This window comes from Cheilinus undulatus, linkage group 3 (genome assembly GCF_018320785.1).
Source record: "Cheilinus undulatus linkage group 3, ASM1832078v1, whole genome shotgun sequence".
Taxonomy (NCBI): Eukaryota; Metazoa; Chordata; class Actinopteri; order Labriformes; family Labridae; genus Cheilinus; species Cheilinus undulatus.
In genome coordinates, this window is record NC_054867.1 from 37,955,831 (window position 1) to 37,983,624 (window position 27,794).

At 38.5% G+C, this 27,794-nt stretch overlaps 1 protein-coding gene across 1 annotated transcript; it reads right to left on the reverse strand.

The window, feature by feature from the left end:
- Positions 1-41: 41 nt before the first annotated feature.
- Positions 42-10,434, reverse strand: tarbp2 (TAR (HIV) RNA binding protein 2). The gene is made up of 7 exons (XM_041783223.1): positions 10,214-10,434; positions 7,563-7,877; positions 7,402-7,471; positions 7,180-7,297; positions 6,850-6,977; positions 6,465-6,660; positions 42-3,542 (listed from the first exon to the last, which is right to left on the reverse strand). Exons 1-7 carry the CDS (start codon positions 10,264-10,266, stop codon positions 3,385-3,387), a joined length of 1,038 nt encoding a protein of 345 aa, XP_041639157.1. The 5' UTR covers positions 10,267-10,434; the 3' UTR covers positions 42-3,384.
- Positions 10,435-27,794: the final 17,360 nt, after the last annotated feature.

A 27,794-nucleotide genomic window follows, 5' to 3' on the forward strand; every position in this document is an offset into this window, starting at 1 on the left:
TGTAAATAATTAAAAAGAAAAGTCATAATGATTTACTGTGTGGATGTTATTTTATTTGCTTTTTCATTAAAATGGGATTCAAGCACATTCAAGTTATTTCAACAAAAGCTGGCAACAAAAAACACAAAAGTTTTAAAAATTTAGTTTCACATTTTACTTAGTTTTTCTAAAACACTGGGAGACATTTTCCACCACCAAAAAAAGTCTTTCTAAAAATTTATTCAAGATAGCACCTAAAATTCACTCAGATCTCAGAGTTCAGTTCATTTTTTCATAATTGGAAGAGCCAACTGAGATCGGTCATAATGAGCTGATATGAAACACTGAACCAGGAAAAACCAGACGTACTGAAACACAGTCAGCTGGCAGTGTGCGAATGACAACAGTGCAAACTGATGGACTATTGTAAAGACTTATTTCAGATGAGGTCCTTTGAAGCAGTAAGGAAGGCAGTAATGATTTTTTTTACTAGATAAGAAGTGCACTGGATAAATTAAGTTTACTTAAAACGCTTTTAAACTGGTTGCCTTGAAAAAGTATGACACGAATGCTAAAATGTTACATTAAAGGAAATTTTTAAGTGAAATAAGTGAATGGCAAGCAAGGCAACCAGCTTCTAAGATTTACCAAGTGCACTTGACTTATAAGAGTTTACAGTGTTGTAAAAGAATAAAATCTATTCCCTGCTGGTGGGTCAGGACTAGGGCTGAGAAATTAATTGAAAATATTTTCAATCACATAGGGTGAAATACTCTTCGACCTGAAATATGTGTCAAATTACCTGTTATATTTTTTGAGGCAGAAATGTGATGGTCTTTACAGCATGCAAATTTTTATGTATGTCTTATCAAAAATGAGAGACATCAAATTATTATTCCTTTCAATACAGCAATCCATATTGAATTTGCAATGAGTCAAAAATAATCAACATTAGTCCTTTTTTTAAATTGTAAAGCAGTAGTGTAATCTTCCAAATATTGTGTTCATTATAATATAGAATGATTTATTGATTGCCTGTGTGTTGGGGGGGGGGGGGGGGGGGTGGCATTTATATTTTCCTAAACCGTGCAGCCCTAGTCAGGACCCAAAAGAAGGTCACAAATGTGTGCCTGGTGTATGGAAGCCCAAAGCAGACATGATTCCATTCTGTTGTGAATTTTGTTTGTTTTCTCAAAGTATTGACTTATCTCGCTATCTTTGGATTGCAAAACGTTGTTTCTCATGATGATGAGTTAATTTCACAAGATCTCTAGAAAACAACAAAAACTCATTCATCAGTGTCTTTGACTCTGGAAACGGCATCGAATCTTAATCCTGGCGATGTCTGGTGCATGCTCCCGAACTCTTCCCCAACTCTAGTTCCCCCATATTTCCTGTCTGTCCTATCAAAATAAGGTTAACCCCCCCCCCCCCCCCCCCGAAAAAAATAAAACAATTACGTGATTGGCAACAGATTAAAATAAATAAAATGTATGCATGCATGTTCTCTCAGGGCCTCTGTAATTATGTTTGTTCTTTCTCTTCATTCAGTGATCTGAGATCCAAACTTCATCATTTTTTATTCAATAAATCTAAGTGGCTGAACATTTTTGGAAATAAGGGTTGTGATTTCTCATTAAGGAGGTTGTGGTTGGTTTTGAGCTTCAATGAGGTAAGAACCACTGATCTAGAGAATCACTACCATCATTTTTTTTCATATTAGGAAATTGTGATGAAGTAGAAATCAAAGAGGGTGAGATTATAAGAAACAATGCTGGACATAACAAGCGTTAAAAATTAAATTTTGAGACTCCACATAAGAAGACGTGGTAGTTCTGGTCTATGATAGCAAAAGTCAAGGGTTAATTAAGGCAGTTTTGGGATTTCAACAGGCTCTTGTAAATGCATTGTTGCTGTATGTTGAAGGGATTTGAGCCAATAGTGAAGCGATGCAAGACAAATGTAAATTATCGGACTGCAATCTTTATACTTAACTGTGTGTTTTGCATTTTTAGGAGGAATTTGGACCAAAAATTATATATTAAATGTCTTTATACTAATGTAGGTAATGCTCAGAGGTCATGTGAGGAGTTTTAGTAGGTTAAAAACATACTTTTGTTAATTATGATGTTTCAGTATGACCTACAAAAACAAATGAAACCACAATTGACAAGAGAGACCACTTCTATAACTCTGCTTTTGATGTTAGACAAAGGGATCGTTCCATTTTTTTGTACTTGTGGGAAGGATTCACTACAAGTGAAAAATTTCACAGCATGGAGAGGATTTGCTCGGTTGTTGAAAAGCGCTCCTTACACTGGTATGAGACAAAATCAGCAGAGATCAGACTTACAGCTTTGTCAGCAGAGGGGGGACAGAAACCGCACAAATCAAAGGAAGCTTAACTCTTCAAACAATCAAAAGAAAAACTCCAAGTATGGTGATTTTCTTTTTTTTGTGTTTGTAAACGTGGAACGTCTGATGATCCCGATGACTGTCTAAATGCCCAAAACAATAATAAAAGCCAAATTTACAAAGGAAATTCATGAAAGGGGCAGAAATAACAAACAATTCACATTATTTTCAACCATCACTGTCGCTCCATGAGTCCTTCCTAACTTTAAGACTAGCAAAAAGCTTAGCAGGGGTCTTCACTGAGATTTTTTAAGTATATTTCAATTCAAAATGCCAAAAAAACATTGACTTTTAAGTATCTACAAATAAGTAAAAGAGGGGAAAAAAGGTCCAAAAATTAAAATCTTAAAGCCCAACACAAAGAGCATCGGGAAACAGTTTTTAGGGTTCAAAAAAAGAAAAAAAAATTCTCATCAATTCTCATCGGAGCTCATCTGAAAACAGGGCAGTCTTTAAAATAATAATCCTTGGTATGGAAGCAGCAGAGTCTTTTTCTCTCCACGATCCGGTGCATGGCGTGAAATTTGGTCTCTTTTTCATCCATTTGAAGAAGAATTCATTAAAGCACCAATAAGTAGCAAATTCTGTAGTCCAATTTCTACAATTTGTTTAAACTTTTGAACTTTTTTGTAGGATCAGAATTTGTCTGCAATTCTTTGGAGGTCTTCTGTATGAACAACAATTCTAAGTTAAGGTAAAACTTCAGACTTTAAATCTGATGTTGGGCCGACGAAGACTGAAGATGAATTTAAATGTTTGGTGATGATGCAAAATGTCAAGGAGAGGGGTTGGGCAACTAAATCTTCATTGGCAATAATAGGAGATCCAAAAAATTGCTCCAGGAGGGTCGTCAGGGTCACAAAAATAGTCTCGATTTCCAAATTTGAGGTAATTCCTGTTATTTGAATTCATTGCTAAAGTGCCTCTGCCGTCCTGAATAGAAGTTATCCTGGCACTCTGATGTGGTGAGTTTGGGTCTTAGAGGTGACATCACTTCCCTCCAGCCATGATTTTGAGGTACTGTAGTGCATTGTGGGCCGCGTTGGCTCGAGCAGCATCAATGCTCGGAGCAAAGCCGTGGCACACTGTGATTGGCTGCGTGGAAAGCTCGACCAGACACTGACACAGGCCGCTCAGACTGCGCTCCTCTGAAACAACAGAGAAGCAATGTTAGACAAAAGAGTCAAAGAGTTTAGTTTTAATTTTGATCACATTTATTTTCATGATCACTGCTGCTTCATAAATATTAAAAAAGTTTAAGAACACAGGCATGTCTGAGTCCCCAATACTACATGTCTGCATTGGTTTTTAAGTCTAATAAGAGATCTTTAGTTATGACCACTTTTGTATTTATTTCTGAGGACAGGACAGCTGAAGAGAGGAAGGAAATATGGGGAGAGAGAGTGGGGGAAGACATGCACCAAGTAGCACCAGGATTAGGATTCCAACCTGTGACCAGTGAGTCCAGGACTGTAGTCTACGTATATGAGTGCCTGCTCAATCAACTGAGCTATACTGGCTCCCAGTTATGACTGTTTTTCATACACTTTCACGTAAATGTGTCAGTGACAACAAATTCATGCATAAAGTCATCAAATACCAGGTTTACGTAATTAACATTTTTTTCTTATAATGTTTGACAGCTTTTATTTTTCAGATTAGTAAGGTATAACTGATCAATTATAAACTGCAACTATGGTTGCCAGAAATGTTGATACTTTTTGTTAATATGGTGTTTCTCTGTTGTGTTAGAGAATGATAGTATCACAACGTACCATACTTCAAAAACCTGTCTATTTCATAAGGTAGATTGCGTCAAGGAGCAATGAATCCACCAAAACTCCTGTGGCATGTCTAATCTACACAAAAACGTTGGCAACATTCAGTGTGCAGCTTTAGGTTCAGGTTATTTGAGTGTTTCCCAAACTTTTAGTACAAGCCGTCATGACCCAAAAACTTTATTATCTGTACGTTATTGTTAGAAAGTCTGCCTTCTGTGCTGTCCATGGCTGGTTGGCTGAGCTGATACCTGGTGCTAGCATGGATATTATTAATTCTGTATTCAATCTGGTCCTTTCTGTTTCACAAGCCTGGAGGAAACCACTTCACCTCTGTCACACAGGATTTCGTCGAATGTTCGACCCTTTGGGCCTTCAGTGTCTGTCTTGTCTGGAAAATTTTTTTTTTTTTTTTTTTTTTTTTTTTTTAAATTTTGTTTAGTAGTCAAGCATCAATAATTGTGACTGTAGCTCCAGTGGCTGTGGCTGGTAGAGCCTTGTTTTGTGTTTTAATATGGTGGAGAGGGTGAGTGTTATAGAGTGGAGCCCCTATGTGCCTATCATGTGCTCTGCAGACATAAATGTCACATTAAATATTGTAGCAAAGACATTAGGAAGACTCAATTGGTGATCAAAAAATGATCCTGCGACCCAACCGTGGATCCCAACCCAGACTTTGGCAATGACTTCTTTATTTGTATCTGTAGGTAGAACAGTAAAACATACTAAACCATGAGACAAATCTCAATAGAAGATATAAGTGCTAAAAATGGTAAAGATGATAAAACAAAACCTATTAAAGTGCTTAAGGTTCCACAAATCAGGCCATAAAGAGAAATTTCAATCATATAAAATCACTTAAATCAGTGGTTCTCCAACTTTTTTGCTCAAAGTCCCCCCTACTTGAATCTTAGAAAATTTGAGCCCACCTTGGACTTAATAAATAGAAAAAGAGCTGCGGTTAAAAATCAATATCAGCTTTTAATGTTTCATTGCTAAAACTCTAAGAAAATGGTTCTACATATTTTTTTCTTACAAATACACCTATTAAATAAAGTATATAATTAGTTTTTACTTATATTTAGTATTTACTTTAATTAGTATTTACTAATCTTGAGAACCTCAGATCCGAAGGCCTTGCACCTCCTGAGATCTCTAGGGCCCCCTTAGGGGGTTCCAGATCCCAGGTTGAGAATCAAGGACTTAAATGACTAACTTTGAATTAAGTCATGATAAAAATAGGTTTAAGACTTAAATAAATGGTATCTAGATGCAAATGTCCTTTTGGCTTGTTTAGTTCAGTGACAGCAGCAGGGACAAAGCTTCTTTTGTATGCTCTGTTCTGCACTTTGGTGCTAAAAACCACCGTTCAGGAGAAGCTGAAAACAGATGGAGGGAGGGGGGGAGTCATTGTTTAAGACAGAGTCAGCTAAACGCTGTCACCGTCTTGCATACAGGGACACTGAGCTGAACTACAACTCAACAATCAGCCACAGAAGTCTGCCTTCAATTTTTAAATTAATTAATTCAAAACAAGAAATTAACAGACATAGAGGGCTTTTGATGTCTAGTTTTGTTGCTGTGGTATGAAAAAAAATATTGGTGGACTTTAGTATCACACCAAAGTTTAAAACTCGCATAACAGCAACCCCAGCTACAACTGCAAAATATTTTCAGATGATAGACAATTATGATCAAATCTCACTATAAGCCTCTTTAATAATATAATAATAATAACTTTAATGTTAGGCCAAGCAATCTCTTAAATACATCAGAAAAAAATCAAATGCTAAAACCTAGGAAAACAAGCAACCCTTTAAATTTATAATCATCAAATAGCTGAGCATATAGTACTCAAAGTAAGAGTTTGCCGTTGTATGAGTATTACAAATTGTATGAGCAAAAGTGTGTTAAACTCATGAATTCTAGCTTCTTGAAATATTGTGCAAATTAAAAAAATAGTCATCACTCTGCATGAACTTATCAGTTTTAAGTTCTGTTTAATCTGTTCTGTGACGTCCACACAACATGCAGCTGCAGGCCACAGCCTCTATATCTGATGAAAGTAGCAGCATCCACACAGGATGACATTTGTTTAGTGGTGTGCTGTTATCAGTCATACTACATCCGTTACCAAGAATATGGTTTAATCTTTCATTTGGGTTTGTTTAAAAAAGCAGATGGGAAAGTAGAAAGAAGTCTCCCATGACAAAATAAAGCCAGATGACTGTAACAAGTCTCATCATAGTCACAGAGTGTAGACTATAGCGGTGCTGCTGTTTGTGAGCTTACCTAGATCCAGGTAACTGACGTCGAAGCGCTGCTCAGCGGAGAGGTCGCTCAGCAGAGAGCAGAAGTTGGAGTCAGAGGGCATGCCCAGAGGATGACTGCGGAGCTGCAGGATCTTCTCTCCAGCAGAGTTACGCAGAGAGTCCCATGTGCAGCTGAAGCCTTTATTCTTCCCCGACTCTGCTCTGTTCCCCATGTGCTTTGGGGCAAAAAGGGGAAGCTGTTAAAGACACCGTAATTGTCTGCTAACAAGATTCATGGCATTATTATCTAACGTGGAAATATGACGTTTTAAATACAAAACTTCAATATTACAGATACAAGTGATTAGGCTTAATCAGCTGGTTCAAGGACAAAGTTAACACATAGTTTCTGCCTGTTTTCTCACCATGTTGAATGTGTCTTCTTCTGTGTCGGCATCATTGCTCGTCCTCAGGTCTACCGGGACATCATGTATTCGTGATAACATCTTTGCTGCTGCATTTCTTTTGGCTAACTTCTTGGAGGTTCCACTTCCTGCAGACAGACAGGAGATTGATAAATATTGCTCAAATCATGACCATAGACTGATAAAGACCCTGACTCAGTAAGTTAGATTCAATGAAAACTGCTAAGAATAAACAACTAGAGGCTCTTAACCTTGCTTTTTTCTATTGGCATGACTTTATTTTGTCAGTACTTCAAGTGTTGAGTATGTAATGAGATGGTATTATTTTACCAATTTCCACAAATCTCTCAACTCTGCAGGTCATGGTAAACTCTTTGCGATGTGCGGGGCCAGACTCCTGGGTGACGGTGTACTCTGGTAAACGCCATCCTTTCTGCACCACCAGTTCCTAGATAGATAGGTAGAGAGGAACACACTCTTATAACTGTAAATGCTACAGATTGTCAATGAACACTGAAAGTAAAAAAAACACTGCAGTAGATATCTATTTACCTGCAGAGCTCCTACAGGGTTACATTCAGACTGCTGAGAACTACCCGAGGACTTCATCTCTGACTGCGAGCTGTGGAGGATAAGATAAAACTATCTGCTGATTCTGGTGCCTCATTTTATCCCGTTAAAATCTTTGAATCAGGTCAAAGAAACAAACATACCCATCACCATCTGTAGACACGTCAACCCCAATAAACCCGTCAACTCCAACACCAACTCCGGCAGGACCTCCGAGGCCTCCTTTGAGCATCTTCAGAGCAGCCTCGGCTGCTTTGTGCTTGGCTGCCTTCTTGCTGGGCCCTTGGCCGGTGCAGCTGATCTCTCCGACGGAGACGCGGAAAGTGAAGTTGGGCTGGTGGGCCTGTCCCTCGGCCTTCAGCAGGTCATACACTGGGGTCTTGCCTATCCGCGTTCCATACTCCTGCAGCAGACTGATGGGCGTCTTTCCGGGATTCACAGCCAGCATTTGCTCAATACTGAATAAAAGAAAATCTCAGGATGAAGGAGCCTGTTGATCATCAGTTTGTTTATTTATAAATCTCATTTATACATAGAAAAAATCTGTAGTTCTTTGCATATCAGTTTGGTTCATCGTCTTTCTTCTGTCATGATTACACTGTTTACATTATTTGTAGTTAATATTATCAATGCTGAAGTAAACTGGGGTGATAAAAATTTTTTGTAACCTCATTATAACTAACTTTAAGACTCAAAACTCTTAATAGTTGGTTAAAATAGTTACGATAGTTGTCTTGTTACCAGCATAACTTTATACTTTATATAGATGAGGACAAAATCATTACCCCACCCATTAAAATTTCATTTTTTTTAAAGTATTTCCTAAGTGCTGTTAAACAGAGAAAGGAATTTTAACACAGCTTTTCCAAACATCCGTGTTTTAACTTGGATGCTAACATTATTATTTTGCACACAGAAACAAAATCATTTCACGCAAAAAAACTACCAGGGTCAAGATTATTAGGCCCCCTTGATGCCAAGAGTCAATTGTGTCTCCTTTTTGCTGGATAGCAGCCTGCAGTTGTTTGCAGTAGTTTTCAACAAGTCTTAGACACATCTCCTGAGGAATCCCAGCCCATTCTTCTTTGGTGAATCTCTCAAGCCCCTCCAGATTTGATGGGCTTCTGGCATGGACCTTGGTCTCCAAGTCAACCCACAGATTTTAAATGGGATTCAAGTCAGACGTGCAGTTTTTTTCTTAGTCTGCAACCTCTCAGTCCATTCTGATTGTCTTCTTTCAGACTACTATTCCTGACTTAGCCAAGTCATTCACTAGTGTCTTGGCAGTTGTTCTAGGGTTTTTGGACACATCTATCACTAGTTTTCTTTCCAGAGTCTTTGAAACCTTTCCCCTTCCCCTGCCAGGCTTGTTCTGTACTGTAAGGCTCTTATTTGAATTTCTTAATGATACTTCTTACTCCAGGTTGCACGGCGGCACAGGGGTTAGAGCCCTGATGCCTCACAGCAAGAGGGTTCCTGGTTCGCTTCCCAGTCAGGGCCTTTCTGTGTGGAGTTTGCGTGTTCTCCCATGCATGCGTGGGTTCTCTCCGGGTACTCCAGCTTCCTCCCACCACCAAAAACAAGCTCATTAGGTTGATTGATCACCTTAAATTGGCTGTAGGTGTGAATGTGAGCGTGCCTGGTGCCTGCCAGCCCTGCGATTGACTGGCTAACAGTCCAGGGTGTACCCTGGCACTTGCCCGATGACAGCTGGGATAGGCTCCAGCCCCCCGCAACCCCCAACGGGATAAGCGGTATAGAAAATGGATGGATGGATGGACTTCTTGCTCCAGTCCTTGACACTTGGAAAAGCGGTGATAACTTCGTATATTCTTCTCCTGCTTTGTGAGCTTCAACAATGCTTTTTTTCCAAGTCCAGACTGGTATCTTTTGTTTTTGCCATGATGTTTTCTCCAGTGACAGCTCAAACCCTCAAGTTTTTAAACTATGTGTGAAGTGGAAGATAACGCTCAGTTTAAACTTGATTTTACCAGCTTTAAGCACCACGAAGTTAAAGCTCATCATTGCACAACCGGGGTTTGTCCTACAGGTCAACAAAAAGGTCAGCTCTAAAGGGGCTTATACTTTACACCCTGGTAGTTTTTCAGTTTTCATAAAATAATTTTGTTTCTGTGTGCAACGTGAAATAATGTTTTTAATGTTTTTAAAACTCGGATGTTTAGGAAAACTGTGCAAAAAAATCCTTTCTCTATTTAACTGAACTTGGGAAATTCTTTAAAAATCATAGGGGGCTAATAATTTCGCCCCAGTTTTTTCCCAGGAGAATCTAAATAAAATAATCATACATAAAAATTCATAACCCCCAATCTTCTAGCTTCATATCAACTGCTAAATTATAAAAAATGTCATGTTATCGTGTTGTGAATCTAATTACCTGGTAAGTGGGTATGGTGAGATCTACATGTTGTAGCATCTCTGGGATTAGCATCGATCAAAAGTGACGATACAGAGGAATTGAAACGGGCTTTAAATAAATAAATTAATCTTCATTTGTACTGAGGTAATTTATGACCAATGTTTTCTCAAGATGACCGCATTTAATTTTAATATCAATGACGAAACTTTAAAAAGCTGCTTCAAACAGACGTCTACTTTTCTCTGTTGAATCTAGCAAGGGCATTTCATAACAAACATAATGTCAATGTGTGGAGCAGAATAATCCAGGGGCACAGCTTTAACAGAACAAATAATGATAAAACGTTTGATTAAAAGAGTCTGTTTGTGATACTGTCTGCCGTAACACTGAGCTAGCTTAGCATGAGTGAAGCTCTACCTGGAGCACCCGGAGTTTCTCTTCCAGCTGTCCGATGCTGTCTCGTCGTTCATTCCCTATTTCACACAGACAGAGCCGATCGCTTTCGGATGGTTAATCCCCCCACTAAAACAATCACTTTCTTTCATTTGACGGGATTATCCCAGACAGATGATCACCCAACGATTTATAAACGCAGAGCAGAAGAAACCCGCTTTACGCTCCGACAGAACACAGCGGAGTGTTCTTCAGGGTGCACAGATATGACGTCAACAGAGTCCCGCGAAACTTGAATTCCCATTGGTTGGTGGATGCGTTGGGTTGGCTCGTTTTAAACACCACAGAACGCCAACGAAGATTGAGTAAAGATTTTTCGCTTACACTGTGAGGACGGTGCACGCTGAAATAAATTCAAACAACCTCCTCGTGACTGTGAGTGCCATCACAACATAACAGGTGATGGCCGAATACAGATATTACCCTCAGAGATGGGGAAATTATTAAACAGCAAAACTACAACAAAAAAATAACATCCAGCAACGGTACACCGCCCATCTAAAGTGTGAATAAAGTAAAAACTAGCTTCGGTAACTCAGGTATCACCGCATTAGCTAGTTAGTGCCGTAAAAGAAACCGTTTAACGCAAATGTATAAAATGTAAAGGCCTGGGTTTTAAAGATAAATGGATACTAATTCAAAGAATGAAGGTACTCATAAGTGTTTGTTTTTTTTCAGCTGAAATCTTCGGGTAAAAGCTGTAAAGACAACCGCCGCAGAAGAAAATACCCCAGAGAATGAAAATGCCAAGGTAAGTGCCATGAAAAACTGCACGTTTACCTTTTTTTTCCAGTCAATTTTCGCCTCGGTTTGCTCTGTACTCAAGAAACTAACTGTTGAGAGGGAGGTTAAATTGTTGGATAACTTGAAGTCCTCCAGTGTAATATTTTTCAGAACCAGGAGAGGGCGACAGTCAGTCACTAATCTATCCAGCTGGACAGCCTCGTCTGTGGGGCTGCAGATGAGGACTGTGGGGTCTGCTGTTGGCCTGCACCAGTCATCTCCTCTTTAATATTAATCCTTTTTATATTCCATTCATTCCCTATCAGAAACCTTTAACTTCCTGATCTTTTTTACATTAATTAAAAAAAATGCAATGATTGTATATTTAGAAACAAAGTTAGGTTTACTTTAATGCCATTTTAACTGGATACAAGGGCACAGAGAAGTATCATTTTGCTTCTTTAGGACAACAATACTGCTTAAGTGGTGATATTCTGAGAATTAAGAGCTAATTTTCTGTCTGTAGATAGATGTAATACTTTCTCACAATATATGTTGTAAATACACCTTTTAAAATCCCTGTCTCTTATTTGTCTCTTTATATTCTTTTTATAGAAAGTATTAGTCATAAAGATTTATGCAGCTCCCCTAAAACTGAGGTAGGCATGAGGTTTGAAGGGTTGAGAATGAATTTATTTCCTTCAGTACATGCTCTTTCCACAGACATATTAAGTATTGTGTGTGCCATCTGAGAATTTGATTACACGGTTATCTGGACATAAAGGTTTACACCCATCAGTGCATTTGCTTTCAAGTAAAGACTGATTTAAAAACTAAAAAAACATTTATTTTATGATAATATATGTTTAAAGTAATGCAGCATGATTTGGTAATATGTGCAATTGCAGTTATACTGGACAATACTGCCATTTGTGGTGTGATTACGATAAATAGTATCATGAGTGTAGTTGCTTGGTTATCTAGAAAAATGCAGAAAATAATGATAATTTTAAAATGTGTATATCTCAACTCAAAACCTACAAATATGAATTAGCTTAAAAAAAATACAAAACCTGAAGTTTATACAGGACTGCATTCACGTAGCTTAATATTTTCTAGAAAAAAATGTTATCCTTTTTAAAAATAAAAGCACTTCTACAAAGTGCAATAGTAGCATTTCTGCAGGCATTTTTTAACCTTTCAAGTACTGCTTAATACAAAGAATTGCAGCCTTTTCTGCGATTATGTAATTGCACAGCCTGGCATCATGATTGCATCTGGGTTAACTGTGCAACACTAGTTGAAATGAATCTAAAATGAACAGGGAAAGTGAATTGCAGCTAGCTGGTGGAACTATTTTGGTAGGTCAACAAGAGGAGAAAAGTTGCCAGCTGCAATTCAGTGACTAGTCGACTGTGAGGCTGACAGCTGACGCTCATGGAAAACACTGAGTACTACAGTTATATAAAGGAAAAAGACAATAAAACATTCAAAAACTAGGACGGGAGGGGACATAAGATAAGGTTGAATCAACATTTGATGAAAAATTGAATATACACACAAAAAGTATTATATTCAAATTTGAATCTTTTGATTATATTAATGAATTTTAGCACATTTTTATCTTTGAAAGGGACATTAAACGCTTAAAACTGTTCTTCAAATTCACATTATGGAGGGACTAACATTTTCTATAATTCTACAGTCAGAGAAATGTTGGGATTATGGCAAAATACAATTCTTCATGGGAACCAGATTAACTCTGACTGTACTTGCTAGATTGCCACTCATACTGGACACCAAAATATTATAAATATGATAAATGAGTAAATATGACATCTTCTGTTCAGATGTTTATAGTTTGTTGAAGTAAAATGAAAGAGAGGACAATAGCAGGAAGAAAATCTTTTTTTGTATTAAAGTGTATGTATTGTGTATCTGGTGTGAAGGGATTTTTTCATTTCTTCTTTGGATGCTGGACTGAAAGCACAAACAAAACTGAATGTAAACACAGAAAAATCATGAGAGGGAGACTGGCAGAGTAAACAGCTTAATAAAAGTCAATTGTCCTATGAGTTTTAACTCGTGGGGGTAGATAGAAATACTACTTTTTTCCTTATCAAGGCAGGTAGCTCAGTCTGTTTGGACTTTGATTGACAACTGGAGAGAAACTGGTTAAAATCCTGATTGGGCCAATTCTAGAAGTTGATGTTTGCTGGAGAGGTGCCAGATCACAGTCTGAGTACTGCTGAGGTTCCTTTAAGGTAGGTGCTGAACCCCCAACCGCTCTCTCTCTGGTGCTTGTCCATAGATCTTGTTTGTACATGTGCATGTACTTCAGTGTTTGTGTGTAGCATGCTCAATAACAGCATGGAATAACTAAATTCCCTTTTGAGGGATGATAAAATGTATCTTCTTCATCTTCTTCTTAAAAGGTTGATGATAATGCAGCTGATAGTAACACTCCAAGCTGACACCTCTAATATTGTTGGACTTCCACTGCTTAGTTTGGATCCCTTTGCCTGGAGAATAACTACACTTAGGAGTCGTGCAGACCCTTAAAATCCTCTGACCCACAAGTTCCTCTCCAACTAATGCTGCCACACTTCCATAAAACATTTCAGTCCATTTTCCACCTCTCCATCATTTCCTTTATTTCTGCGGCTCGACAATTAATCTCACGATGGTTTGCTCATAAACCCCTTCTGGCCACCGTAGAAATAGAGCTCGGTCTCTGACGGCTTTATTCACTGGCATCACTGTGTCAGTGTGGATAAGCACATTTTGCCAAGTGCAACACTAAGGGAGCTGGCTAAGACAAATGAAGAATGATAAATGAAGTTGTCTCCTGTTTGAACTCCCAAACACATTAAAGACATCATGATTTATCTCCAAACAGAGGAAATCCCTTCTGCTTCTTTTTCATTCTTTCAGCGTTAATTAGTTTTGTTCACCAGACCTTTATTTGTCAGCCGTAGCCTTAATTTATTGACCAATAACGTGATAATCTAAGTGTTTCTGTTGAGCTTGTGGTTTAAACAGGGACCAAATGAGATCAGATGTTAAAACCGTCTTAGCAGTTTCACTGCTTCCAAAAATGTATGCACACATCCACTTTCCTTTCCCCTTCCTTGGCCCGCTGCATTAGTGTGTGTGGTTCTTTGGTTGCCAAAATCATCAGTAGATATCTTCAAGCATGGAGCTGTATGAATGCTCTTTTTCCCCTCCTCCTTTCCACAATATGATGTGTTTCCTTTTTTGTGTGTGTTTTGATCCCTCTCTTGCGGCAGGGCTGTGCTGTGGTGAGGCGCGGGTTCGAGTGGCGCTCCTGTGTTATTTTTGGCAGCAGCAGCGGTTGGTGGCTGTTGGGGAGAGAGGAGACAGAAGGGGGGATCGCATGAAGCCCAAAAAAACGAGGCTCTTTAAGGGATTTCTGTCTGAAGGAATTGCTTTGTAATGATCGGAGTCTCATTATGGATGTATGCTCTCATGCATGATCACACACTACAATCACAGAGAGGAAAAAGGCTGGCATCCACATTTGTTCATTTAACACTTCACAAACACCTCATATACGTGCTCTGATTCACAGACCACACACTCTGCTGCTGAATTGCTTAACATGTGAGAAGCTTACTTTTTTATAAAAGAATTAGAGATATGGCAGTACATTTTTCCCTTCCTAAGTTAGACCTGATTATAGGATGCCTTTATGCAAATGAGGAGGCAAACATGAAGACTGTACTATCTAGCAGTTGTAGGCTATATTGCTGACACTTATTAATGCCATTTATATGTTCCTACCAAGAGACTAACCCAAAAAAACAGTCTAAACGTCTTGGAACAAGCTTAGCTAAGAATAGCACCAGTGTCTCACTGCCTCAACCAAAAAAATGTTGAGAAATTTAACATTTAAAGTCTTTCTTGTGGGTTATAGTTCAAGATATATAAAGAATAGATGTAAAAATTGAAGCCTTAAAATGTGTCAGTGGAAAAACTGCTGACATTTTGTTAGCTAGCTTGCTCTGACTAACATTAAGTAGGTCAAACGCTAGAGTCACTGAATCTCCATATATGTACACTTTATAGACAAAAGTATTCGGATGCCAGACTATTACACCAACTGTAATGACATTGTATTCAAATGCATGTACTTTAATATGGAGTTGCCCCCCCCCACGCAAGCAATTGCCCCCCCGTCTGTGATTTAACATGGTCTTCTGCTTCATGGCTGAGTTGCTGCTGTTCCTAAATGCTTCCACTTTCTGACACTGATCCAGTGGAGAAGACAAGCAATTAAGTACAAATACAGAAATAATCAACATTCCTCGGATGGTTGTTTGCTTCACATAGAGATATCAGCTTTATTTTCAGCCTGTTTATCAGGCTAAGTTCACCTGGGGGCCGGTATTTTTGAAAACTGAGGTTTTCCTTTTCTGTTTTCAAAAAGAATCCTGCCCCTGCATGCTTTGCTCTCAAAAACATTGTAGTGCATGTGAAAATGCAAAACTTCAGTTACATGCCGTTAAGAGCACACCATGTCAACAGTAGTCATCTTTCACTGTGTTGGCGAAGCAGCTCATTCCCTGCAATGACCATTTCACTTTCAAAATTGTCTGACCGACACACAAAGTGATGCATTATTGTAAAAGTAAACATAATTTAAAATAGTTTTTTTATGACAAAATCCAAACCAAAATAGCTTAAACACTGAAGCACTCTTTGCACCAGATTGATATTACTGGTAGACCTCTGGTAATTTGTCCAAAACCCTATGACATCAGTGTATGTTGTGGTGCATTTACACCAAATAAGTAAAGCCTTTATTGTACTCAGATTTAACAACATTAAAACATGAAGGTCCTGCATGACAGCAGTAATAAAAAAAACCAAACATAATTATTATTTCTAAATTCCAAATGTTATTCCATACCACGTTTTGCAGGTGAAATTTCGTTCATGTAGACTATCCTACACATGCTGTCAACTACAGTTTACAGTAGATGGGCGAAAGTGTTTTTACATTTTTATAATCTGTAGCAAGCTGTCCATGATCAGTAACCTAGTGATCAATCTCCCCTGGCTCTCCCAGTACACATCAAGGTCGCATCTGTTGAAAGTTTTCTACAGTTGATGTTGTTGTCTTTCTGCACCTTATTAATTTTGGATCATTATACACAACAACAACCCTCTGCACTGTTAAAGGTCACATGCTGTACCCCTTTAAGACAAGTTTATATTGGTCTCAGAGGTCACAAAATCATACCTGTTAAGTTTGTTGCTGAAAAAACACTCCAGTATTGGATTTTTGCATGTCTGTTTCAGCCCTGCTAACCATGCCAACATAGAGCCGTTTCTGTGCCTGTGGCTTCAAATATTAATGAGCTGCCTGACTCCGCCCCTGACTCCACCCCTCTCAGGAAGTGGATGTGCCTTAATGGATGTGGCTTTCCTGATCCTCCTCTCAGTTGGCAGCTAAGAGGGAGATTAGGAGAGAGGGGCAGAACTTTCTTCCAAGCAAGGAGGGGCAATCGATTCTGGGGGCGGTGCTAACTTCTCACATGAAATCATGAGGGGAAAATCTGAGAACGGCTTTTTTCGGCACATATTTTACCAAAGGTGGAGATAAGGGTGGATGGAGGACGGATTCTTCTGATTCTTAGGGGGATTGTGGACAGGCCAGGGGCACATATATTTGTTAGAAAACCCTGAAAACGTGTATTTTGCCTAATATGTGACCTTATAGGGAATAGGGCATTATTCTTACCAAAGTACAAGGAATGCGTGCGATTAGCTGGCTGAACAGCTTATCGGATCCCTTTGTAGTCTGTATCAGAATATGCATCGGTTAAACTAAATATTAACTAATTTTATCAGTTCAGTCCCACAGTCTCGGCCAAATGCTCTGACTGAACAGTAATGCAGCCAGCAGGCACTAGTAGCCACTGTTGTTCTGAACAACTACTGCCTTGGTGCCACATTGCTCTTTACTCTGACATAAGTAAATGCTCACTGATAGCACCAATAGCATCTGTGAAAACAGAGCAGTTTGACACAATTTTGATCTAAAAAATGGGAATTAAGTTGTCCAGATTATTCTCACATATAACCAAAGCAATTCGTAATGATATTCAGTACAGGAATGTGGACTTTAATCTGCACAGAGAATCAAAGGCAGGTGGGGCTAGCATTGCTAACAATAGCCGCATTCTGCAAACCAACTTTGCATCGTTGTGAAGTTATTTTACAAAGTACATTTACTCGACTTTTGACTGGCTGGCTAAACAGAAGTATGATTTTGATGGGAGACTATAGGATGGATGACAGTGGAACTTATTTGCCAGTACTATAAAACACCTTTGCAAAACTAATTTTGATGACCCAGCGCAGACTATGCATTTCACCAGGTGGGTCCTGGACCCAAGTTTGGGAGCAATAGTAGGCCTATAGTATAAGCAGCTATTAGATAAGTGTACAGTACACAGTATGCTGTTTGGCTATGCTGACGCCATATGACTTGTAAGGAACTTTCAGTAGCTCGGCAATGATAGTGTTCATTTTATCATCACATAGTAAACTACAGTGATGGAGGCAGATATCCTAACCAGATATCCTGGTGTTTACAGCAGCATATAGAGCTTTTGTTTTTAGAAGGAATAAACATATTGTTTTTTTTGTGGGGGCAGAACTATAGTGGTATAAGATCAGTACATTTTCATGTCCCGATATTCGATTCTTTATTTTATTTAGTATCACAGAAGACTCTTAAAGTGGTATCAGTATCGGAACATCTCTAATGGAGCCAGCGAATGATGGGAGCGATGCTAGAATCGGCCAGCAAATTTAAATACTTTTCCTTTTTATTTTCCAAAGTCTGTCACATGGGAACTATTTCTTGTTTGTCATCCACTTTGGTTATGCTCTCTCTCTTCTGTGGGAGTCAGTCTGAGACATGCCGCCAGCTCAGGCTACATGCAGCGTCAGACATTCACGCTCCTCCCTCTACACTTCTGAAAACACCATTTGAAAAAGATTTTCTCCAACTCTTTTCTTGGCTGCGGATCAAGAGAACGTTATTACTCTATTTTATTTATTTATATACTGTGGCAGTGATGTGTGTGAACGTATGCGTGCGACTCTGCATGTGTGTGAGTGAGTGTGTGAGTGATATGTAATTGTGTATGTATGTGCGTTAACCCACAAAGATATTTCAATTTCTCCAGAATATTAAATAAACATGCAGCAGCAGCAGCAGCTTCAGTGAAGCGCTGCCTGCCAGTGGGTTTTGGGTTGGATGGGTGGCGGTGCTGGTGGTGAAGGGGGGAGAGGGGGTTTGTGGCCGTGGCTCTGGGGGGGTGAGGCAGCTCATGGTCAGGGCCCCCGCCGGACACACTGGCGCCTCGCGCTGGAGGACTTCTGAACCACCACACTCCTCCACCAAAAACCCTGCCAACCCTGGCTCCCTGCTCCCACTTCCAACCCAAATCACTCCGTCCTCTCTCTGCATTTTAACTCTCTCTGTTTTACTGTCTCTCGCTCGACTTGTATCCTGTTTTTTTTCACTTGATCCAAATCCAGATTCATTTGCTATTTGGCTGCCTTCTTTTTTCTTACTTACCACTGTCTTTTTTTCTCTTTAGCGGCAGGTCTCTGATTGTGTTTTCTCTCCTTCTTCTCCAGAGGATTTAGTGTTTGCACATATCCACCACCTCTTTTCTGCACCGTCTCTTTTAAATCCCTTCACTTTAAATGTTCCAAGGAAGTATTTAGTGGCTTTAAGTTAAAAAAAATCAAACATGAATGGTTTGGGCTTCATGTCAGTCAGAATTTCATCAAGATAGTAAGCATTTTCAGAGGGAAAGAACAGTTTATGGGCTTGCTAGATATTTGTAAGAGTATTAAGTTATAATTGTTTTTCCAACCATCTCACATTGACTGCTCCTCTTGTCAATTCCTCTTAATGCTTTTAGTATGAATCTTTAAAAGTGACCTGAAATCTCTTAAATTAATCACATGCTGTGCTCATTGATATTACATAATGAGAAATAGCTATAATCATGAATATAGGGTTGAATAAGTACCTTAATTATGCTTCAAATGTGGTCTAGCAGAAATATCCTAACTGCACCTACTGCTGTGTGTAATTGAGTTATGGATGTCAAACATCTTAAGTACAGTGGATGAGTCTTTACGTGTCACACATGCAATTTTCTTAACTTAATTTTCCCCTGGAAGCAATTTGTCATCCGGAGGCCATTAAATGGGAAGCATATTATCTTTTAAAGGGGCACAGAGTCACCCACAACCCTCCCACAGTTCCCATAAACAAAATGGCCTCATTTAGTGCTGCATTTGGAGCATCAGGCAGCGAGGGTGGACTCCCTTTAAACTTTAAAGGCACTCCTAAGTACGGAAACAGGCTGCAAGGTTGTTTAGTGAGAGTTGGAAGTATGAAAGTGACTTGAATTTGATGATGTAAGGTACTCAGATCTGTGTTTATCTTCTTAAGAGTGAGTGAGTGGGGGTCCAGCCTCCATCACAAGTGTATTAACAGCTAGGGATGTACTGATGTGTCTTTTTAACATCAGTTTTACCTGATATTGGCCCTCTTGACCAGCATTAAACTATTAAAAAATGATGTGGTATGAAATTATGTCAGCATCAGATGTAATCCAGGACTCCTAATAGCTGATTCAGAGAATCAGGCAGAGGAAATGACCTGTTGGACAAAATCATCTGTTTTCATGGTCAAATATTCTTTCTATTTTCCTCAAAAAGTTAATTACTTTGCACTTTCTACCCTTACTTTTTATAATCATAGAGCTTTAACTATCTGGGCTGTTTTTTATTGTTGTATTTATCCTTTATTTTAGCAGGGAGAACCCATTGAGACCAAGGTCTCTTTTCCTGTGGTGCCCTGTAGCAATACAATATAAAAGACAGAATAAGAAAAACAAGTATAACATGGTTAAAATAGCCTTTAAGGGAGGAATAAAAGCCTGACAACAGCAGTGCTGCGGGTAGGAATGGATGTTGACTAGGGGTCCCAGATGGTCCTGAATAAATCTAGCAGTATACATTTTTAATACAGTTAAACCTTTCTAAAGTGGGGCCGTGCAGGCTAAGCATGGCCTAGCAGGCTAAGATGTGACCCATGTACGTGGGTGGCCTGGGTTCGAATCGGGCCTGTTGTCCTTTGATGCATGTCTCTTCCCACTCTTGTCCCATTTCTGACTCCGTCCACTGTCCCCCTCTGTTGAAAAAAGCCACTAAAAAGCCTGAAAATAAACTCTTAATAAAACAAACCTTTCCAAAATGTCTCTGCATAAGACAGTATTACCTCTGGGTGTTTAAAAACACATTTTATGAGAAGAAGGCTGGCATGCACACACAAGCACAACGAGAAGAGGGCCTGTCTTTACATGCATTTATTCTAATCCTGCTACAAAATACTTCAGATCTTTAAAAAAGTTTCTTACAGGGTTGCTGGAGGTGGTTTAGCTGCAGCAGTGTTTTCACACTTCAAACTGAATGTCATCAGGACGGAGGATCAGATGAAGTTTTATCTCTTTTTCCTCTTCCTACATGCACAATGGTGCATTTGCACTCTCTTTCCCTCCCTGCTCAGATAAAAATCAAAAAGGCAGGATGAATTCCCGGTCTTTGGGCTTTTTGGTGCATGTTTTTCCCCACTCTCTCTTCCCATATTTCCTTTCTCTCTTCTACTGTTCAATCTAAATAAAGGCAAAAACAACCCAAAAATTATCTTAAGGGGAAAAAATAAAAAATTATAAAAGTGTAGTTCAACAATGGCGAGCTCTGTCCATCAGTGACTCTGCAGGAAGCATATAAGAATCAACAGACTACTTTAGCACCTAAAATAACCAAAAACTACAGATTAACGTATATATCCCAGGGGTTAGGTTTAAAGGTTTGGTTGATGTTTTAATAATGCCTCATGTTGCTTCTGCAGCATGCAGCACAAATAGTTATTAACAGTAAACTTCAGGTCATTTCTCATCACTGATTTACCCCCAGAAAGATGAACTGAAGTGTTTTTAAACTCACATTGCTTTGGATCACGTTGCAACCAGTGGTGCATGTTTGACTTGAAAAATAGCCCAACATCATTAATTGGAGTTCTGCCATCCTTTAACTGAAACAGACACATTCTAAAAGGTATTTATTATAAACATTCTCTGAAGAGATGGGCCGATCCACTTTTTTCAGTTCTGATACGATACATGTGTATACCTGCTATGAAATCCAATTTTATTTTTTCAAATAATGATGAAAAGTATTATTATTTTTGGTGGTATTATATGTAAGGTTACACAGTGCTCTAGTACACTTGAGACAGTATTTCTCATTCAAAGATCAAGCATTATTTTAAAATGCAAAAAGCTTGATATAACTACCAATGAATTAATTTAACATAGAAACAGGAAGCAGAAGCAAATGTAGTGTTTTCAAATTAAATATTTAAATCTGCAGTGCACAGTAAAAACAGTAGCAACAACTGTAAACAGCCAATAGCACCACAGGGCTACAGCAGCAAACGGAATATTTAAAATAAAAAAGTGTTACTGAAATGTAGAGATAAATATTCACAAAAATGAAAAAACCATTCACATAAGTAAAAAAAAATCAATGATTCAACACAACAGAATGTATAGACTTTTGCAGCAGGAGGCAATAAATGTGAAGTTTCAAATGAAAATCAAAGTGTAAGCTGCTTCTGAAAACACAACAATTCTTATGTTGGTTTTCACAATAAAACCACTGGATGGACACAACTACAGCTTTTATTGTGAAGGATTTGTCAGAACTACCATGTTTGTTGTAGATTTAACTTAGCTTTACCAGCGAACTTTCCAGACAGTCTAACTAACACTATATAGCTGCTTCTCTCTCTTCACTAAACACCACAGGCTGCTTCTTTGAATCATTACAGACTTAAAACAAGCGACTCATGAGTTAAAACACACCTTTAAACAATTGTTTATGCCATTGTAATACGAGTTGCTGCAGCTCATATTAAAGCCACAACCAGGACGACAGAGCAAAGCCGTTCAATGTAGCCGTTGAAGGTGACATTAGACTTAGAGAGGAGAGAACACAGGTTTTACCTCCTTATTGTGCCTCACATTAATCACACAGATACACAGGTGACGTTTGGGATGTTATCTGACTGCTCTTTACTGTGTTTGAGTGAAATAGTGGACAGAGACTGAGCTGTTTGTTACATAGCACTCTGCTGTGCTAGCTGTGGCAACACAACACAAAAACATAGGAATTTGGATAGGTGGCACAGATTGGTGCCATCAGTACGATATCCGATGTAAAAATAACTTAAATACCAGGCCTGATATTACTGTTGTGTCGGATCTGGTCCATCTCTAATTCGCTCATTACACAGCAGAAACCCATGCTCACATCTTCCATATCTTCCATTCAGTAAAGCACTTTTCCATGTGCATATAAAACACACAGTAGAGAAATGTGTTAAACTTAGCCGTTTAAATGTTCTTGCTGTTTTTTAACATATGTTTCAATATGTGTGGCAGCCATTTATTTAGTTGAATTAGTTCAGAATTAAGGGTTGTTGTTTAAAAGGGATACATGTTTGTTTAAAAGAAATCCTAACTGAAATTGTGCACCTTTGGCAGTGAAGGATGTCTTCTCAAACCCCCTGAACCCCCCCTTGGCATCAGGCTTGTAAAGTCAGGGAGAAAAGTCCTCTGCTTGTGTTCACACATGCACCTTAGACAGAAAATTTCCAGTTTTGCGCTTGTTTGCAAAGAAGTGATAAATCTGGAGAAGTAGTGCAGCAAGAGTTAAGCTTATTGCATCAGCTAAATGGTATTTTATGCTGAGTGCATGGATGAATTGCAGAAAATCCCTGACAACTACAGAGCTTTTATCTTCATCTACACTTTTGTATCATACTGTTGTTTCCACTCTGTAAACGATGGCACAGAGAGATAAGCAAAGACACAGCATAGATCTGTGAGAGAGCCTGACCTTTTTACCTCTTGCCCTCTCTTATCTGTTATGTTTTCCTCTTCATGCTCTGTTTTATGTAGCTTGACCTCCTCTGCTCTTCAGGTCATGTTATGGTTCACTCAGATCAGTTTACCTTTTTCCCCTGTGCTAAAAAAAAAAGCCTTATCTTGTTTTTACTTACAGCCCGCTTACTGCTGAGCCTCTGGGCGTGCTGACATTCTTGCCCCCCCACTCTTTCTGCCACAGTCACACCTGCAGACACCTGTGCTTTTGTCCTGCTTTATTCCTCCCTCAAACCCCAACCATGCCTGTGGCTATGTCAGAGCACAGCCCATTGTTTTACAGGCCTATTCAGTTAGGAGCAGATAACAACAGGAAGAGGAGGCTCATTAGCATTTGCTCAGCACATCATGATGAGCTTCTCTCTCGGTCTCAACCTCATAATCCCAGGAGAAATTCATTTAGGAGTTTATTTAAGTCATCAAGTCTTATTACTAAACCAAACACTGCTTGAGCAACTGTTTTAAAATTGTTTCTTTGTATTTGTTAGGTCTGAAATGGGCTGTGCGATGGCTTAAACAGGTGTCTCTGGGATCCTCTAACAAGCCTGGATCTGTAAGCGGAGTACAGGGGCACGAGTGGGCAAACATATGGAACCAATTTGTCCAGCTTCTTCCTCTGCCCCTGTGTGTCACTGCATGTATATTTTTCCTTTTCTTACGACCCTATTTGAAGCGACACTTAATGTTTCCTGGCCTTCAAAATAAAAGAAGTAAAAATAAACTCACATTTCCACCACCGCTGCTTTAAAAAACAGCAGAAAATAAGCAGTAGGTTTTAAAAGCCACTGACCATCTTCTTAACCCCCCCACCCTCCCCACCCTCCTCACTGACACACCCTACCCATACCCCGTTCCCCCCCGTTTGCCTTTTATGTTGTGGACTCGACCGTGCGCCCACTTCAGACCACCATAAACATGTCGGGCGCTGATGACAGAGTCGGCCCCGGGACGTTTTATATAAATTGACCTCAACTACAGCTCATTAGAAGCCTTAAATTGGAACCATGCAGCCTGGGAAGTGTAAATGTTACAACAGAAGAGGCAGGAGCTTCAGGGGGGTTCAAGATGTGCAGGTCTTCAATTTAGTGAAGACACTTCTTATTTTAATTCAACTATTATCCTGTGATTCTAGAGGTATCCAGAATGGTAATTTTATTATCCTTTTTGAGCTGTTCTTTTAGACGGACAATAAGGAGACACCTGTAAGTATTATTTCTATGACAGTTCTGCAAAGGGTTGTCCTGAATTCTAACTTGAAAGTGGAATATTCAAGGAAACACAAACAATATTGTGAGTAGTTTTGATGCCATTGCAAAGAAAGAAGTCATAGGCCCTTAAAAGTCCATAAAAGAGCTCCAACGAAGGTCCAGTATTGGGCAGTTTCTTGTCTTTAACGACCAAAAACATGCAAGAAAACTTCCACACATTTTCAAATTTGTTAAGATTTCACAAACATGTTGCCAAGGTTTTGTAGCAGAAACACTGCCAGTGTAATTGCGCATTAAATAGAGTTATCTCTCACTGTTCAGTGCAGCAGCTTTTGATAACAACATGACTAAAGATCTAAAAGTATTTCAAAATTTTCATACTTTATGATATTTATTTGGACTGAATGATACTGCAGGTTTTTCTAAATAAAGGCAGCGACTTTGTGAAGGCTTAAATTTAGACAATTTTAATAATTCAGTTATTACATATCGGACTCTATTTTTATTTTAACCAACACAGTATTACTGAAATGTGATGGACAAATCATGATGTGCAACGATATTGTTTAATTCTCTGCTTAGCAGTGTTAATTTTGGCAGCTATTTTTAATTTTAGTCTTAGTCTTTAGATGAAATGTCTTTTAGTTTTAGTCACATTTTAGCCAGTTCTACCCTTTCTAGTTTGTCTAGTTTTAGTCGATGAAAACTCTCAACTTTTGGTCCAAGCGTTTATTTTCTTGCCTAAATCATGGTAGTGTGTTCTACACACCCCGCCAAACCCGGGGACCCTGCTTTTTACAGCTGGGAGGCAGAATAACTATAGCTGCATTGTATTTTGACAGATTTACCCACAGTGGAGAAATATCATGGATTTTGAATGTCCGATGAAAACTACATTACATTTTAGTCTAGTTTTAGTCATCTTGATGACAGATAAACATACTTTTTGTCAGTTTTAGTCATTGCGGATCTATTTTTGTCAGTCTTAGTCTAGTTTTCGTCATGGAAAAAGACTGTCGACGAACATTTTTAGTCATAGTTTTATTCTGCAAAATTAACACTGCTTCTTTGGATATTAAATGTGATAATAACATTGAAATGATGGTAATATTAAAAGGACGTCATATGCACGCCTGCACTATTCAATGTAAAAGATTTTAAATTATCTTATCTACCTCATGTAATCTGCTCACATCCTTGCGTGTTTTATGCTCTGATTATGTCCAGTCAGCATTCTTGCACCATTTGCACATCTTGCAACCATACTATCAATGCACATGGAATTGTATATACTTGAAAAAACATCCTGTACAAATTTAAATCTTGATTTTTTTCAAATACTTTTTTCAGTTTCATTCATTTTTTAATATTAAATGTTTATGTTAGCCACAGTCATTTTCCTTGTTGCGTAACTGAACTTGGCCAGTAAAACCCATGAGCTTTATCTACAGCTGTATGCAACATGTTTCTGCTGAATCTAAAATAAATGTAAAAACAGGTATCCTGCAGATCCTTTAAAAGTTACTTTAACTTTATGAATTTAAAGCCAGAAAAAGGCGTGAAAGAGGTTTTTTTTTTATGAGTGAGTGTCTTTATCCAGTCTTTCTTTTCTTACTACAGTTATTTGATTTTAATCAATATCTTTTAAGTATATGCTTGTTGTATGTTTTGATCTATGCCACATATTGATAGAAAGAGGCATTTATGTGCTAAAAATCATCAAATAAAAAGTCTCAAACTTGACTCTTAAAAGTGTATTGGAACCCTGTAAAAAGCATCATTTTTCATTGCTGATTTGGCACCAGCTAATCTGAAGTTAGCTAACAGCTATAGCTTCATCTGACAACGTCAAAATACTGTAAGAGCATGGCTCTTATTCTCCAGCCTGACAGGTAAAATGGTAGGTGAAAAGGGAGCACTTATTTCCATAAACTTTTTCCTCTTATTTCTTGCAATAAATTCAGCAGCATAGCAATTCTGCTATGTTTTTACTGAAGTGCTTATACCACAAAAACAATAAAGTTGTGATTTATTTTGCAACCCTGGTATAAAGGATTAAAACAACAGATTGCATCATTTAAAGACACATGATATCAAAATGTAGGCCGTTATGTTGGAGCTATTCACATGGTTTCATGTAATTTGGTCATTTGGCATTAATTACCTCCGCCAAAGAGGTTATGTGATCGGCGGGTTTGTTAGTTAGTTAGTTTGTTTGTTAGCAACATAACTCAAAAAGTTATGGACAGATTTTAATGAAATTTTCAGGAAATGTCAGAAATAGCATAAGGAAGAACTGATTCGATTTTGGGAGTGATCCGGATCACCGTCTGGATCCAGAAATTTTTTTAAAGGATTCTTCACTATTGGGAGATAGGGCTAATGGCAGAGGTCTGCACTCTCTGAGTGCTTTTCTAGTTTGTTATACTTTGTTTGAGTAGGATACTCGAGGATTAAGATTGATATCCCTGGTGTTATTATTTAGAGTATTTGAGTATTTATCAGTGCTTTTATTTTGATAGAGCTGGTAGTTTTGGCACCAGTGGGCAGATAATAGATAGATCAAATGGATTTGAGGAGTGTGTCCTGGAATAATGCAAAATGAATGACTGAATTTGTTACATAGTTGTAGATACCCCTAAAGGGTATAAGACAAATGTATTTAATCTTTTGAAATATATGCCCAGGCATGGATGTTATAAAATCAATGAGTAGCCACAATGAGTCAATGCTTAATAATTGTGATCTCAATAGAAGTTAAAAAAAATAATCATTATTATGATTTGTGTTATAATAAAGGATGGATACCGGGAGCACACTGCTAAAATGCCAATTTGACACAAAAATCAAAACAAAAGAAACTACACCATGCAGTTTCTGATCCTGCTGCTATCAGCTGTTGGTGGATCAGGAGTTCTCAAAGTTTTCAGCCTGCAACCCCCAAAATAAAGGTGCTAGAGACCCCCACTGTATCTGAGGGTGGTTGAAGCGCAGTAGAAAACAGCTGTGCACATTCAAGAATAGTCATGTGCAGACGTATATCTCACTAATCTCACCAAACCACAAGCTTTTTATTTTACATTTAAGTAATTGTATGCATTTTTTTATAAATATGGGTAAAAAATACAATTTGTAAATCATTTTGAAATATTCTTTGTTTTTTGGACCCCCTCTCAGTGTCTTACGACCCCCACGTTGAGAACTACTAGGTTAAAGTAAGAGTTTTGTTTGTTATTTGACAAGAGTAAATCACTTCTTCAGTGTCAGAAAGTACTGAAGTTTTAAAACTTTGACATTTAAGCATGAATACAAGTCAAGTATTTCAATCATACCTTTTAAACCAACTTTTAGTCCACAGATCCACTTGTTGTATAATTCTTCTGCCTGCCCTTATCACGCACAACACGCCTGTTACAGCCTCCTTTTCTTTTTCCTGACGCTATCTTTCTTTTAATGCAGAGTCCACCCAACTAAAGTATTTTTATTAGTCTGCACCATACCCTTAGTGACCCGTAAGTGCCACATGACGTGACTTTAACTCCCAGA

Bases quoted from the DNA above. Each gene is read 5' to 3' on its own strand.
- tarbp2 (XM_041783223.1), bottom strand. From the start codon at position 10,266: ATGAACGACGAGACAGCATCGGACAGCTGGAAGAGAAACTCCGGGTGC. The intron at 7,878-10,213 runs GTAGAGCTTCAC...TCTTTTATTCAG, and splicing joins AGAAACTCCGGGTGCTCCAG to TATTGAGCAAATGCTGGCTG. The intron at 6,661-6,849 runs GTGAGAAAACAG...TTTGCCCCAAAG, and splicing joins AAGAAGACACATTCAACATG to CACATGGGGAACAGAGCAGA.